We start from the raw sequence: 17,358 nt of genomic DNA, 5'->3' as shown, positions 1-17,358 counted from the left end.
GCCATTCTCTTGGGAAGAGCTGCTGAACAACTTGTTAAAGCAAATATTTCATCACCCATCAATGTGGCAAAAACACAAAACATTTAGGCATGTTGATATGGTCAAGATGACCAAAGATGAAGCTCAAACAGAGCTTTAGGATGGGGAAAAATAAAAGAAAATACCCAGTGAGCCGCAGTTCTCTGGGCAAATATATGTTGCCCCTGCTGCTTCAGGTTGATAGGAAGACAACAGTGACTAAAATAACCACTCATTAGAGTGAAGGTATGCAGATGAGCATCTGCTGTTTTAGCCCAAACCAGATGGGCTAAAACAGCAGAAGACCACACAAAGGTGCAACTCATGTCTGCTAAGAACAGGAACTGATGTTACAATTTACACAGCTCAACAAATTTGGACAATAGAAGATTGTAAAAATGTTTCCTGATCTAATATGTTTCAATATCTTCTTCAACATTTAGATGGTAGAGTCAAAATTTGACACTTTGTGCCCCTTAGCACCAAACAAGTGTCTTTTAGTGCTACAGCCTACCCGAATATTGTTGCTTATAGTGTGTTTGTCTGCCCAATGTTGAGAATATAAAAATAGGAAAAGATTTTGTATAATATGTTAATTTTATTACACATATAGAATAGCAACACCTTTTAAGGACAACTTAGAGTAGGTATTTCAGTCCATGTGTAGTGTTTCATATGTTGTCTTTTATATTATTACCGAATCATTAAAGTACAAAGTCCACTTCATTATGATAAGCATTCTATTGTAGCTACATAAAAAAAGAGCTTGGTACATTACATAAATTATTGTTTATTTTTTCTGTTCTTCCTTCTCTTCTTTGGTGTCTTCATCCTTTCTTTCTTCATCTCCTCCTTCATCTGTTTTTTCCTCTTCCCGCTTTTCTTCATCTTCTTTTGTCATCTCAATTTTTTCCCCTTCTTCCTTTTTCTCTTCTTCTACTTTTTCCTCTTCTTCCTTTTTCTCTTCTTCTACTTTTTCCTCTTCTTCCTTTTTCTCTTCTTCTACTTTTTCCTCTTCCTTTTTCTCCCCATCCCCCTCTTTCTCTTCCTTCTTATCTTCTCCTTCTTCCTCATCTTCTTCTACCTCCTCTCCAGTGAAGCGCTCAAGATCTATAATACGATGTTTTAGAGTTTTGTCTGCATTTTCGTAATTTCGTAAGATCTTCTTCAGCTTGACCTGCATCAGCTCCATGGTACCATACAATTTGTTTACCTTTTCCTCCAGCTCTTTTTGCTCAGGTTTGATGTTAGCTGGATCCAAGTCTATAAGACCATCTTTCATCAGGATCTGCCGACCCTTATCCTCAAGCATGCCTTTGGCATCTGGATACTCTGACAGTGATTCCATCAGGTCATCCTTGGAAAGGCAGAAGAGCTCTGAGTATCCAATGCTGCGAATGTTGGCAGTCCGCCTGTTACCCGCTTTGCTACCTTTAATATTAAGAATACTAATCTCACCAAAATAGCTGCCGCTTCCGAGTACAACAAATTGTGTCACACCATCATCGGCAACGACTGCCAGTTTTCCATCTTTGATAATATACATCTCACGACCAATGTCGCCTTTCTTACAGATGTAATCTCCAGGGCTGAACACCTGTGGCCGGAGTTTGAGCACCAGCTCAATCAGAAGGCCTGCCTCACAGTCTGCAAAAATCCGAACTTTCTTTAGTGTCTCCATGTGGACTTGGATGGCTATTTCTGCTTTTAGCTTGTCTGGAAGATACCTCAGCACCTCTCTTTCATCCTGTGCCTTGCCATTATTCCACAGATAGTCAAACCACGTGATGACTCGCAACTCTAGGTCCTTACTAACCTTTCGAACCTGCAAATGAAAAGAAAGCAAGAGGATTAAAATAATATTTAGAGACTAGATTATTTTACTACGTCTTTTGATCTAGACTTTTTTGATCAATGTTCATTTACCTGCATGTACTGCTTAATGTTGTCAATGCGGGCCTGGAACTGGGCTTGGGCTGCATTCATGTTGGAGATCATGGTGGCAATGTTTCCAACAATGGTGGCAAAGATTAGGACTCCAACTAAAAAGTCCACAACATGGAAGAGAAATTCTGAGTCCAAAGCTGGTGGTGGGGTTTCTCCAATAGTTGTCAGAGTCAGTGTGGACCAGTACAGGCTAAAAGCATACTTCCTCATGGGCTGTCCAAACTCAGGCTCCTCGGGATCATCCAGAGCAGGGTAAACCCAGTCATCGGCACCAAATCCAATAGATTTGGAAAAAGAGAAATACCAGCAGGCATTCCAGTGGATGATAATAAGGATGTACATGATAAGGTTTGCAATACGGAAGATGTTGGGGTAGTTGGTTTTAGTCTCTGTTTTGGTAAAGAACTCCATCATGCGCCCAATCCTCAGAAGCTTGTTTATGCGGATCTCTGGGTAGCTGATGCCAAGGACGAAGTAGAAGATGTCAGTGGGCAGCATGGAGAGAACATCGAGACGAAACTGAAAGCTGCTGATGTATCGATCCAAAAGCAGCTTCTTATCTTTCACTAGTAGGCCTTGTTCAAGGTAACCTGCAGTTGAAAGACATAGTGTTTACCATTCACAGGGACATTATGTTTTTAAATACTATATGGAATTAAATGTTCCCTTCTACTGCTACAATCAACCTTTAATTGCACACAGGATCACAGTGCAAACTGTAATTATTAGCAGCTTTAAGATTTGTAGTTGGTGGTGTAAATAATGCTCTAGATATCTTATAGTAAAGCAGTTTCAACTAGTCTTTTTTTTCTGTTGATCAGAGTCCAAAAATTATATCCAGAAAGGGAATTCATGTTAGAAAGGGATCTTTTCTAACGTGAATTCAGCTGAAGGCTTCAGCAGTACAAATTTCCCTTTTGAGTCTTGCTGGATGATAGTTGATTGCTGTGCTGCAGTAGAGAGAGAGAACTACACCATCACTTACATATAACATGACCAAGAGAAACGATGACATCACTGGCCACTCATTTTATCTGTGTAAGTCTAATTAGTGCTTTAAGGAAAACTGTTAACTATATCACATTTTGAAAAGATTTCTGCAGAATGGTAAGGTTAGTCTTTCACCTGTTCTGGTCCTGAAGTACATATCAGCCAGGTAGATAAGGTCTGAGGTGTAGTCCAGAATAACCCAGTAAATTATGTAGTCATGCTGCAACTCCTCAAAGCAAGCCCTGTTTGCAAGAGAAGATGACCACCAGCAGTGAGGATGGTTTGTAAATTAACAATGTTGAATATCTCAACACTATGTCCTGTTGTGCTACTGTTGCACCCCATTAACCCAGTAATCTGTACTAACAGAAAAAAAAAAGACAATACAATGTTAAAAAACATAACTTCTCCCTTTAAAAAAATAAATAAATAAATAAAACTATTTCTGTGCAAACTGGAAAGCAAACTGCAGCCAAAAATAGTTTTAATGAAGTAGGATATAAAAGAAAACAAATGAAATCATGTAAATATTTGACCTTTAGGGAAATTTAGTGATGGAAGAATAACTGATTTATCAAGGTCACCTGACTATGATCATGGTCCAGTTATACATCACTGGTAGCGTAATGACAAACAGCCAGTTGTAATACAAATTTCCAGCAGGATTAATAACAAATATTTCTCCTGGCCTGTGGAGGAAAGAATGAAAGTGTAAAATAAATACTTAAAATCATACAACACATAAAGTTTCTGTAAATTATGTACTTACTTATCTTTGTCTTTGCTCTTGTCTTTCTCTTTCTCTTTCTCTTTCTCTTTTTCCTTTTCTTTCTCTTTTTCTTTCTCTTTCTCCTTTTCTTTTTCTTTTTCTTTTTCTTTTTCTTCCTCCTCCTTCTTCTCCTTCTCCTTTTTTCTGTAACGTGCAATAATAAATTAGAGAATACTGAGCACTAGTTATCCTCAATAACATAGTAACATTTCCTAAAAGGTGAGGAGATAAAAATCAATACTCTTTCTTCTCCTTCTTTTCCTTCTTCTCCTTTTTCCTTTTTTTCTTTTTCTCTCTGAAAAAAATGATTAATGCAACATGTTTAACATGATTACAGGAATCTAAAAAAGCCTCTTTTACTTTTTTCATGACCCCAAATTGTACTTACTCTTCATTGTTGTTGTTATTGTTCGTGTTGCCTATATGAAGAGACGTTGATTGAGGCGAACTTCTGAAACACATCACATTTTATTAACTGACAAATCTTTGCTTTTTTTCTCATTATTATTCTTTGTGTAGTTACATTTAAGTTTTGCTCACAGGTCATCGTCACTGTCACTGGCAAAGTGAGGTGGAACATAAGGTGGTGAGGTGAGCAAAGCCTGGGTGGTAGTGGCCATTGCAGCAGAACTGTAGAATACTCTGCAACAATAAAACATTTTTCAGGATGACAACTTCGGACTAGACTAGAATTTAAGTACTGTTGCGTTCCAAATTGGCCTTTTAGCAGTGCATAAACTTACACATATTTTAAACTGAAACTGGAAGTATTTTGGCAGTTGTTTGATCACCTAGCTTTAAAAGAAAAAAACTGAAAAATATATCTGCTTTTTGATTTATCATAGGAACTTTTTGCGGGTTTATACTTTTGGTGAGACAAAACAAGATATCGCAATGATCTTGAGGAACTTGTTTTACAATTTCACCTTGTGATAGCACAGAGATAATTACTAGTGGCATCCCTGTGCATATTTTAAGAGTTTTGATTTGATTTTTTTTTTTTATTAGAAACAAGAGCAGCCCATGGAAGCAGAAATGTGTTCTGCTGTCAAAACGTGTTTACTGAGACAACATATAAATGATTAATGCCCGAAAGAATAAATAACTAAATAAATACAATTCTTACATATGTAAAAAAAAAATTCAATTTAATTCAGTTTTATTTATATAGCACCAAATCACAACAACAGTTGCCTCGAGATCTAAATACATAAATAAATACATATATATATAAATGAATAAATCAATCCATTAAAAAAAAAAAAGATTTTACTGTCTTCATCTGCATCATGTGTCATTTATATCCAATGTTACTATTGCATTTGTAGTGTCAGTCTCAGCTGGTAAGCACATTGTTTTACAGGTCTAAATTAATTATTTAGCCATACAAATAGATGATGCTACATAAAGAACTTACAATATCGTGTGACTAAACTTACCTTTTCTGATCCTTAATGTAATTTAAAGTCCATTTCCCTTTACTTCTGTACTTTCCTGGATCTTAGACACTCACAGTACCCACCGATTTATTGTATCATCAACCACTGAACGCTATTTAATAATGTATAACAACATGTAGCTAGGCAACTAACACCTGCAGGTACTGAGTCTATCTAACTGTGTCATACAGTCTCAGTGACCCTGATGAGGATTTGGGGATTAGACTTGTCTGAGGAGAGTGGAGGCAAAGTCATTCATCCTCCCTGCTTGTCCACTCCAGCGGGAGATGAGATACATTTAAGTGAAGTTTCGACAAGCCTCAGTTAACCTCCTACTCAGGATCCACAACACTGAAAACCATTATGTGTTGACACTGTTTTTAAAATTCAGCAACAGGCTATAATTTTCCTGATCATTTGCGGAACAGAGGATTTAGTCTGCTTGCACACACACACACGCTTACACGCACTCTAACACACACACACACACACACACACACACACACACACACACACACACACACACACACTCCTCCTGCTCAGTCAGCACTCTCTTCCATATCCTGCTTTGATCCTATTAGATCATGTCCGGTAGAACAGATTCCAGATCAGCCTTAAAAGAATAATAATGACTCATGTGAAATCAAAGCAGAACCTCTATCCGGGAATAACGTGTACAGGAGTGTACTGTAGAAATCCTGTGGTTCAGTGGCTCTCCCTGTTGGCTGATGTGGTGTTTGCAGTTTTATGACAGCAAATTTCACAGTTTGCATTTGAGCTGAAGCATCTTTGCAGGAGTTTAATGTCCTTTAATTTGCTTTGGTTTAGTGTTGAAATAAGTATAAATGGAGATGACATTGTGTGATTTTGATGTGTTCATGTCACTGATGAAACTTAGGGGAACATTGACTAGAAGGAAACACTGTTGCGGTTGTTGTTATTTTTTGGCACTTTAATGGTTTAATGCTGTGGACAGTACGGCAAAACAATAAAACATAAGATAATCCTCAACCATTTATACAATGTGTTGATGAGTAAGAATAAACTTTCAAGTACAGAACTAGAGAAAAAGAGAAAAACCACAAAAAAAAACTTTTTAGATTAGGTCTGAAAACACATTTTGGTTATTCTCTTTACAAAGTGTTCAGTTTTTTCCCAATTAATTTTTTTAGTCTCTTTTAACACATCACCTGTAGCTATTTTCAGCTTTTGTTCCATTTGCTAACAGAGGAGTATCATTGCTTGTGATGAGAGGCAGATTACAGTGCAGTGGGATCTGCTGGCCCTCCTGTCATGTTAGCCTCAGCATCCAGTGGGGCTGCACCGACATCAGTGGCACCGGCGTCAACCTCAGCTGGGACATCAGCAGCAGCAAGTATATCGGCGGTGGCAGGGGCAGCTGGATCAACGGCCACCTCAGGGGCTGCTGGGGCACTGTCAACAGGAACTACATCAACAGGAGGTACGTCCACAGCAGCAGCATCATCAACTGGAGCAACATCTATGGGGACGTCAACTACAGCTGGCTCAACGACCGCTGCAGGGTTTGCTGAAGGCTCCGCTTCAACCATGGCTGGGTCAGCCTCAGCTGCTTCCACCTCCTCGGCCTCCTCTACCTCATCAGAGTTCAGCGGGGCGGGTCCTGCAGCTTTGGTGGCGGGGTTACCATCCTGTGCCAAAGAAATGGAAAAAAAAATCATGTCATATATATGTTGACAACAAATGATGAATTATTGAAGTTAGCTGCTTCATGTTCAGGGTTTATGCTTGTGACGCTGTCATATTTAAAGTTATCGTTTGAACTAATGCTCCAGCAAAATGTGTAACAGTCTGTGTTTCTTTTGCTTGTTGCACTCGTCAGAGTGTCGTCTGTCCTAAATGTGTCCTTTTCTTGTTCTAGCTGTCTGTTTTAACAGTGTTTGCACGTAGCGTCTACCGCTGTTGTCAATTTAGCCTAAATTTATTTATTCAGGTATCTGAGGAAAATTGAGAAAAGCCTCAATTTATTCTACAAGGGGAATGTGTTTGTTCTACATACATTACAAGTTTTACCCAGTTTGTTTTAGCTCTACACTTAGGCTATTCTTAAACCAATCCATTGTGGACAAAGAAGTCATTGTTGTGAATAAACAAGATACGAGCAAATATTAGCAAATATTTCTCTAAACAGGGAAGAAAATGTACACATGAATCTCTCAATAACAACGAATATACAGTTCAGCATGAAACTATGATGCCTGAGCACCTCTGTCTCCTCTTCTGAAGCGTCTCCAACAGGGACGTGAGCTGGAGGAGGGACGTCAGCAGGCTGGGCTGGTGCAGCATCCACCTATATTAAATGTATATAGCCGATATTATTATTTGTAATAATAATATATATAACAGGAAATAAATGCGTATGTGCAATGTCACAGTGCTGTGTGTATGCTCACAGTGGCCCCAGCTGAGACAGCCTAAAAGAACATAATTTTATGTCAGTTTGCAAATAAGTAACACACAAACTTCAGCAATCATTGCAAATACTCTTATTTTTAGTTTTCACAAAAATCCACCACTAAGCTCCTGTAAGAGGCTAACAAGAGTAAACTTACAGGAGAATTAGCAGAGGGAACGAAGGGATTTTGGACTATTCCCTGGAACGAAACAACAATAATAGGAATTAAAACAGATTTATAATCATAAATGAGCATTCATGGAAGGCCTATCTGAAGTTCTTTTTTACTTCAAACATCAATGAACCCCCATTACCTGCTGCTGGTACAGCCTGTACATCTCCATCCACCTCAGGGCCTCATTAGCATGTGCTGCAATCTGCAAATAAATACCAGACGTCTTCAGACATGCGGTGCAATTAAGCCAATTATGCCCTGTCTATCAGACAACTATCATAATGCCCAACTGATGGCATGACAAAAACATAGAATTACATGTCATAGCAGACAGATCCAAAACTCAAAACAGAAAACTTAAAAAGGCCATTTTACCTCACTGCTTTCGCTCGCTGGAGCCTGCAATTTCAGAAAGGGAAGTGAGCAAATAACAGTTAGATGTGGATAACTGTGTTTTAAAATGGTATCAGATGGCAGATTTAAAAATACACAATATTAGACTTACAGGAGCAGCGAGAGTAGAGACCAAGAGGCATATGAAGAAAACAAGCTGCTTCATTTTGACAGTTTCAGTAGAAAAACCTGTATAATATAACATACAACCCAGACTTTTATCTTAATTCTTCTTAATTTTCTTTGCTGAATAAGGGGGGGGGAACCTTAAAAAAATCAAGAGAGAAATAGATTAAAAAAAATTATATTAAAAAATATTTGTGAAGACAACAAGGCTGCCCAAAAAAATGAGAAATTGTTTCTGTTTGTAAAGCGACCTTACCTTGTTGTCCTGGAGACAAACTGTGACAAAGTACCTCAGTAGAAAGAAGTCTACTTCTTGTCCCTCATGGATGCAATTTATATGCTGCTATATCCTGTAGCAGCCAATCACATCCAGTAAAACAGGCACAACTATGTGTTTGAAGAATTCTCCTTACATGTCAAAAGTGAAAAAGCGGTATCTAGGGTTGAGGCCCCTGTTGTTGTTAATTACATGCTATACAAGTATGGTTAGCACACATGCCCACCTTTACTGCCCTAAAACCAAACTTTGAAAAAAAAAAACAGAGAGAGACGCCATGAAGCAGACATAAGCATGTAATGGTATGACAGAGTCCCTTCTTAGTTTGACTTGAAAACAGTTTAAAGGAAAATCAAGAACTTAAATATCTGCAATATTTTATTACGAAAAATAATGTAAGTACTGATGATAGCTACAGAAACATGAAATACAGTGTTGATCCACCTCGCTTGAACAGAGGTTATAAGAACATCTACTCGAGTATTGCACTTTTTCAGCTCTTTCTTTTAGCTTAGCATTTTAAAGGGTGGGGTATTTAAAAAAAAACGTTTTTTTGACTGACTTACTACAGACATTATGTTTCATTATGCATAGAGAAGATAATGTGTAGAAATGTATATAAAGGCTAGTTAGCCTTTATATGCATTTTTCTCATAATCTGTTTTAGTCTAAGAGAGAATTCTGACCCCATGCAAAATACCCTATGCAATGGGATATTTTACACTGTATGTATTACAACAATTGGGTGACTTAAGTTAAACAACTACATATTTTTTCTCAATTGAACACCACATTTCACACAAGTATTCCAAAGATTATTTTTCATCTACTGAAACTTACAGTGGGTGTAAGTGCCAGTGGGAAGCACCACTTCTATAGTGTCTGAGTTTTAACTAAATGTGTTTGCTTTAATTGGCGTGGCTGTTCACCACAGTGATTTTGAACATTATAGCTCACTTATGATTATTTTTTCAGGTTCCAGATCAGATAATGAAGGATTTAGTCTGTAATTTGCTGAACTCTATACTATTCTGACCTCAAATCTGCTGAGCTAATCAACTTTGTCAAAAGATAACAATCTCTTCGTTAGTCATTTAAAAGTTAACAGTTGATATCGTGCCATGTAGTTAGATTATTCCTCTTTTCTCCTTTGAAGAAAAACTGCAGTTATAAAAATGTGGTTACAAAGTGATCATCCGTTCCAACAGGAACACTGAACTTTTAACTCTCAAACTATGCTTGGTTTCAGGAGGCTACATTGTTGCTTTGACAAACAAATGCTTTAATTCTTTCTGTTTCTTACAGAACAGTAAGTAATTAAGTAAGTAAGTAAAATTTATTTATATAGCATTTTAAAAGAGAAAGTTATTTCAAAGTGCTTCACATGGGAATAAAAGCATATCAACCGAAACAATAAAACAGTATAAAATGGTATCAGAACAAGAACAAAAGCAACAGAACAAAATAAAGCTTTATTTTTTTTTTTTAGGTTTTTACTTACTTTTAGTGACAATCTAAAAGCGTGACTTGCATCAAAGGTCTACAAAGCCTCTATATAGCAGTAAACCTCATATCTGGGTGTGACTCACTTAAGGTAAACCGTCATAAAGTAGTACATTAGAACCTCGTTCAATTTTGTTTTTCTGTGGAGTTCTATTATAAGTGAATTGCAGCACAATATTGAGGTCATGAGATTAACAACAACAAAACAAGTAAAAAAAAGTGTGAGGGGCAGTGATAGAATAGGAAATGGGAAGCCCAACGAGTCACTTTATTCGCTGACAAAGTACTAGGGCTGTTTTACCTGTGAAAACATTATGGAATAAAAAAGAAAAAGAAAAAGTCCAGAGTTTATCTTTAGAATTGCCACACTGGAGTAAAGTGTTCTAAACATTTTTCAATGACCAGCATGAAACAGATCTTTGCTTTATAAAAGTCTATAGAAATGCAACCCTTCAGCTCCTTTCAGAGAGCATTTTCCTGACAAGTGATTCAACCCTAGTTTCAAGTCTTAAGGTATACAAGCAGCAATGGTTGCTTTGCTTGCCACCGCAACCTCATCTCACAGTCACTTGAATTTATAACCGTAGTTAAGCCCTTGAAGCTGCTGCAGTGTTCTCCTGAATGATAGGTGTCGCCACTCAGACAATATCTTAAACATAAGTGCTGATAAAGGAGGAGAAGTTAAAACAGGAAGCCAAGACTTTGCCTTTTGCAAAGTTTTTTCCACAAAATCCACAAAACACAAAACAAAAGTTTTCAAAGTGTTCCAACATCTCCGTCTGTATATCTGTGTGTATTCTGAGCTTCTGTACACAATTGTACACTTGAGTTTTCCACCTATCTGTTGCAGCTCCAGCACAACGTGCCAGGTTACAAAAATCAAAGGTGCACGGCCGGCCACAAAGATTGTGTCGTGCAACACATGTTGTGATGTCAAAATGGGTGTGCGACACTTGTGACACAAGCAACATGGCGAGCATAATGGAGCCATTAGATTCCGGTCACATTGGCCTAGAGACCAGTTGGTGACCCCCTGGCAACTACTAGTGTCCAGGGGAAAATGTGTATTCCCTAATTAGTTGGTGAGTAGTTTGTTAGTGGTTGCTGGAGGTTACTGGCAGTTTTTTTTTTTTTTTGGTAGCTAGCATATTGCCATGCTTCCCACTAGTTTGCAGGAAAGATGCCAACTTGTATGCAAACACTTGCCAACTACTTCCTTAGCAGTAGTCAAACTATGAAAAGTATGGCACAAACCAGAAGACCACTGCCATTCAAACTAAAAGTTTCACTATTTGAAACATACTGGTTGCAGAGGTAAGGCACAACTTCTGCTTTGAAGGTGAACATTTCTAAAATAATTACAAGAAAGCGTTATATCTGGTTTCAAAACATCAACATGACAAAAGTGAACAAACTCAGCCTTAGGTTTTGTAACCTGACTTCACTGTCCAGCAGTTTAGGCTATGGCCATCTTTTAAACAAAATGTTAAAACAAGATTACCTCTCAAGAAGAGTCCTCATTTTTTTCATTTTTACATTAAATCACAGTGTTGACCTTTATTTCTGAGCTCATGAAAAGCTAAATTCAATTTTATTTCTACAGCGCCAAATCACAACAACAGTCGCCTCAAGGTGTTTTATATTGTAAGGTAGACCCTACAATAACACATACAGAAAAAATCCCAACAATCATATGAATGAAATTACATTACTTAGTTGGGGTGGTCTGCTGTAGTCTTGTTCTGGTCTTCTCCTGAGGGCTTGAGAGCTGCGGTTGCTGTTTTGGTGTGCCTGTGCATCTACCTCGGTTGGTGGTGGTGAAAGACTAGGGAGGGTGCTGCCTGACAGTCTCTGGATGCGAGTCTGGGGTGCTTGTGGTGGCGAGGGCCTCTACGCTGGACCAGGTGCTGGCCTGGTGCCCCGGTGCCCCAGGGGGCATCTGGGGGGCATCACTGGAGCTTCCCAGTCTCATTATCAAACAACAAAGACACAGGCATTCTCACATTCCCTCACTCACTCATACACACACACTCTCTCTCTCTCTCTCTCTCTCTCTCTCACACACACACACACACACACACACACACACACACACACACACTATAGGAAGATTGGTGATTCATGTATCTGTATTTTTTGTGTTTTTCTGATTAATTTATGTTTGTTATGTTTTGTTTTGTTTTGTTTTTAGTCTATTACAGGCACCAAAGTTGGTAATACATACAATACAATACCACACACACACACACACACACACACACACACACACAAACACACCACTGCAGCACCCTTTTTTGTTTCTTGCCTGTTTTGCCTTAGACATCCTCATACTATTCCTCATATAATGTAATATCTGAAGTAACACATACATAAATAAACAGATAATAATAACAGATAACATGAGGAGCCTATAGAAATTCTATGTAGCTGTTCTAGTAAAAGTAAAATGTGTTCGGCACCATCATGCATTCAGATGGCAATTCAGCTGGCAGATAGAACAGCATTAAAAAAAAAACAACAGTATTTTCAGAGGTCCAGTTGCAGGACAACAACAACAACAAACATGATGATCTTATAGAATATGGTGTATTGTTTTAGATTAAACTATGCACCAGTATATAAAGAATTTAAAATGAGCTAAACCTTAAACATCTGCAGTGGTAAAACACAACATGCACATTAAAGCAGCAGTAATGTGAATCCATTCACATCATATATAACTGTGAAACACTAAAAAGGGGACTTTTTGGCTTGAATTACAGTTCCAGGAAAGAATCTTTTGAAGTAATAGCGTGAGAGGCCAATGTCTGCATTTCTGATGTGCCTCTGAAGAGGTAAGTGTTCAGTCATGTTGGGACAGGCTTTTGTCCCCAGGTGAGCCAAGATCAGGGAGATCTTTCTCTTTCCTGTAAGGTTTTTTACTTCCCTAAGACAATTACGTTTCACAGTGGGGAAATTTTGCCACCAACAGTGAAAATTCATGTCTGCTGTGTGATAAACTATAGTAGTGTTTTACATAAAGCACTTAGATGGTGTTTATAATGTATGTGCTATGTTATAGAGTTAAACAAGGATTTTTATACAAGCTGTGATCAAAAACCTCTGGGAATTGTGTTATAAAAGATCAAAAGTCTGACTCATTTTAACCACGGCTGATCTCATTTTCAATAATCTTCACAGGCATGTGCAGAAGGACTAGGTGTTATACTTAAATTGCTCCCTGGAAGTCCTGCTCTGACTGTTTGCACTCTGTGCTCTGCAGTTTAAGTGAGGAACTTAAAGGTAAGCAAAGAGCAAACATTATCTTCTGTTTCAAAGTGTCCCATGTGAAGATTCAAGTTTTCAGTCAAAGTGACCACAGTTTCCAAGCTCAAAGCCATTGCCAGAGGTGAGAAGCAAGACTGGGAGGCGCACGCTGTGTTTTTTAACATTCATGCGGTTCTAAACATTTTTGGCTTCCTCTAACTTTGCCTACACTTTTGTCCACACGTACAAGAAAATATAATGTGACTGAAGACCTAAAAATTATACCACCAATGCTGAAATCAGGTAAGGTTCTAGATTTTTGTTGGTTAATTTTGAGCAAATTTTAATTTTATTTATTCATTTTTATATAAATTATACATATATTAGTTTGCATATTTATATTTGTTTATAAAGATAATTTATTAGTAAATATTCTTTTTATGCTGATAATGCTAGAGTATTTTCTGGTAAAATAGCTCATGTTATGCCAAGTAATATTAGGTCTTAAACATACCGAACTCAGCAAACTGAAACCAAGCAATAATATTTATAGATGAATTTGGTTTTTTCTATTCAGGAATACATCTAAACGTTAAAATAAACATATTTTCATGTCTTTAATGATTTATAATCATGCTTTTCTTATCACTTGTGGCATTTTTCTTCATTGTTCATACATTCTGAGATTAGTTTTCAACACCAATTTCAATGGAAGAGTTCAGTTCAAATAATCAATTTCATGTTTAATGTTTATGTTAGAAGTTTCTAGCAACACAGTTATGGAAATAGCGTTGCTGCTGATAGCCAAACCTTTGGTATTTATTTAAGTGTACTGAAGAGATATGACTGTAAGGAAAAAAATAATTCCAAGTTTTATAGAAGTCTTTGAGAAAGGAACCAAGTTTTGCTGTATGGAGGCTGTTGTATGTGACAAGTGAGATATTTATTTTCTCACCTGACAGAAGACCTGAGGCACTAGGTCTTTATAGGACAAGGTATGAAATATACTTTTGAATGGCACCGCAGTTAACCTCCTAAGACCCGAACTCTTCCACGACATGCATTTTTAATTTCACTTTGATATTTGGGTATATTGGGGTCCAAAGAATGTAAAAACAAAGAATCACCAGATTTTTTTTTTTTTACCTTATTTTTGTTTTAAAAAAAATAAGAGCCACATATGAGGATATTTGTTTAAAATTTTGATAGAACAATAGCAGTATAATGTCCTCCTAAGTGGATATCAGGCCCATGTAGAGCAAAATTGAGTATTTTAGTCTAAATAACCCAAAATGTGATGTCCACATATGTGGACGCAGGGTCCTAGGAGGTTAAAGTCAAACTGATACTTGATAACCCACGTAGCTTGGTAATAGTGTCATGTTAAATCACAAGATCCTCCTAAAGGACAAATAAAATTATTTTTACTACATGTATATTTCAATCAAAAAAACTAAACAAAGCAGATCTACAAGTGTTTAAATAATGAGTGAGAGCATCAAAGTTTGCTTCAAAAAGTAGACTTTATTTATTCAAAGAAAATGACATTTAAGGAAAAGTTAGCATGAAGTAATTAAAGTATGATGAAAATTCAGCATCACATTACATCTGCAGTTCTACAACAGGTTATTGTTAATGTGGGGAAATGACAAGGGGAATAAAAGAGTGCTTCAGGAATATGTCTTATTTTATGCAGATTATCCTATTACTCTTGAGTTTAATAATGTTGTGATTTCTTAATAAAGAAGTGTTATTTATGATAACATTTGTGGGTTTATTTTTAACTTATGTTAGCACTTTTGGAAACAACATCACTGATAATTTCTTCCAATGCTGATTTCTGAATGTTCACATGTTTACACCTTTGCTGGCATCTGCAAAGACAAATGAGCAGTTTCATATGAGCATTGTTAAAATCATACACATTTCAAACAGTGTTCCCTTGTTTTTAAAGATGCTTTATAAGGGCCAATCTGTTGATTGGTTACCTGGCTTGTCTGTATGGGCTGATCCTGCAGGTGCAATTTTGGGGGGTCCTGGGATGGAAGAGCATTAGCGTCAAATTGGGGAATCTGGAAAAAAAGAAAAGAAAAAAAAACACCTACTTTACCAAAACATGGAGATACAAAGTCAATACAATTAGCTTCTTCAAAACATAATGAGATTATATTATTTGTATTTTCTCACGTTCATATTTTGCTGGGGAATGTTTTGTGGTGGATAATCAAATGGGAGAACCTGTGGGGAAACAATTATAATGGTGAATAAATAAACATGTTTTTTAACATAAACAACAAAAATACACATGGGGTAAAGAGAATAAATGAAATCTTACTTCTGGCACTATGGGGCCTTTTGTCATTGGGGGGATGTTTGGGATTATCTGTAATAAAATTATATATTGTATTTAGTCCCATGATATATAAAAATATACAAACATAAGTTGATATTTTCAAATCTAAAATTAATATCTAAAAGTTCAAAATTCTTACCCTTTGCTGAGCAAAGTCATATGCATAGAACTGGAATTGTAAAAACACAAGACACAAAAAAGTTCAAGAAAGCAGTTAAAACACTTCTATGAGCAGAAAGTTTTCCTGGGCCAAAAGTTTCCATAATCTGCAACAGGAAAGAGAAATTACTTACTACTTCAACACTCTGTCTGCCTGGTGGCTGAGGAATGGAGTACTTGATGAGACCAAAAGATGAAAAGGGCTGCAGAGAGAAAGAAGGCAAAAGTAAAATCAGTAGCAATGAAAAGAAGTTAGGTGACTTTTTTTGTAGGTGGAAAAACTTCTCTCAAATTGGTGTATGCATACCTGTGCTGGGTTTGAAACACCTGCACCTCCTGGAAATCTGTGGGGATAAATCTTGGAGAAAAAAACATAAATGTTGTACTGTAATCATGATTCATAGCCACCGTTAGAGCCAAATGTAATAAATAATGGTGCTGATCTGAAAACGTGTATAAACTTGAGTAATAAATAAGAGTCTGACATACCAGTTCCACACTGTAACCACCAGGTAGTCCAGTGTGTGGAAAACCAGCCGTGAAGGGATTGTTCATCTGAATGCATGGAAATTTTTAAGACTTCAGTATACAGCAATATTTTGTGTAGGTGTTTGCAGTATTTTAAACCTGTGTATAGAATATACACAGAACATATAGAGAAGATGAACAGTATGCAGTATGCATAATTACCTGTAAAGTTGGCATCTGTTGCCTGGATCCAGTGTAATGAGGCAAGTACTGAAACTAAAGGCATAAACAGAAGTTAAACTTTAAGTATTGGACAGATTTCAGCTTGATGAAATTAATGGTTGGGTTTTACTTAACACTCACGGGTGCAGCACAGGCTGTGCTAGCCAAACAGAGGCACAGGATAGCCAGCTTCATGTTTATCCTACAGACATAAAATACATCATTGCAAGTTGTAAAACTCCCACCAGTCACACTGGATGGTTGCTTCCTTCTGGAAATGCATGTAGGAGCTAATGTTAAAATTTTGCTCAACTCACCGTCTGAAATTTAAAAATTCACCAGAAAAGGAGAAAATGATGAATGCTGATGTTGGAGATGATGCCAGCAGGTTGGACTGTGACTTCTGCAGAGTTACTTGGATATTTATACACTGCTTTCTCACCTAAGAGCCAGTCACGAGAGATAGGAGTGGTGTTGCCCAATGACTAGGTAGAGTTTAGGTGTCTAGTCTTCAGCTTTACTAAATGACCAGTGGTCATATCCACTTTCTGTGTAATAGCAGAGTCGTCTGTTTGATTATACCGTCTAGAGTAGAGCACACCTTCACTTTGCTTACTCCTCATTCTGCCATTTGTCTCACTACAATTGCATACGGTGGCACAAATATCTGAAACTAAAAATTTATATTAATACAGCTTTGGTAAATATAATACTATATGCTTTTTTGGTTTGTTTGTTTGCTTGTTTTACTCTAAAAATAAATGTGTACTGAAACAGCACATGGTAGTGAAATCAGAGAACATCCTGTATTATTTATAATAAATATAATTGCCTGCTGT

The 17,358-nt window shown here is 37.1% G+C and overlaps 2 protein-coding genes across 2 annotated transcripts; both read right to left on the bottom strand.

The window, feature by feature from the left end:
* Nucleotides 1-288: 288 nt before the first annotated feature.
* cnga1a (cyclic nucleotide gated channel subunit alpha 1a) lies at nt 289-5,336 on the bottom strand. The gene is made up of 10 exons (XM_013276890.3): nt 5,164-5,336; nt 4,265-4,366; nt 4,113-4,175; nt 3,966-4,019; nt 3,725-3,868; nt 3,540-3,644; nt 3,091-3,197; nt 1,945-2,555; nt 897-1,843; nt 289-307 (listed from the first exon to the last, which is right to left on the bottom strand). Exons 2-10 carry the CDS (start codon nt 4,342-4,344, stop codon nt 289-291), a joined length of 2,130 nt encoding a protein of 709 aa, XP_013132344.2. The 5' UTR covers nt 4,345-4,366; nt 5,164-5,336.
* A 752-nt stretch (nt 5,337-6,088) lies between these two features.
* On the bottom strand, nt 6,089-8,722 carry enam (enamelin). Its single transcript, XM_003454200.5, has 8 exons — nt 8,548-8,722; nt 8,278-8,431; nt 8,148-8,171; nt 7,912-7,974; nt 7,755-7,796; nt 7,596-7,616; nt 7,409-7,492; nt 6,089-6,833 (listed from the first exon to the last, which is right to left on the bottom strand). The coding sequence occupies exons 2-8, from the start codon at nt 8,368-8,370 to the stop codon at nt 6,423-6,425; spliced, it is 738 nt and encodes a 245-aa protein (XP_003454248.1). The 5' UTR covers nt 8,371-8,431; nt 8,548-8,722; the 3' UTR covers nt 6,089-6,422.
* Nucleotides 8,723-17,358: the final 8,636 nt, after the last annotated feature.

This window comes from Oreochromis niloticus, linkage group LG6 (genome assembly GCF_001858045.2).
Source record: "Oreochromis niloticus isolate F11D_XX linkage group LG6, O_niloticus_UMD_NMBU, whole genome shotgun sequence".
NCBI classification, from domain to species: Eukaryota; Metazoa; Chordata; class Actinopteri; order Cichliformes; family Cichlidae; genus Oreochromis; species Oreochromis niloticus.
This window is presented reverse-complemented; position numbering and strand designations above follow the sequence as displayed.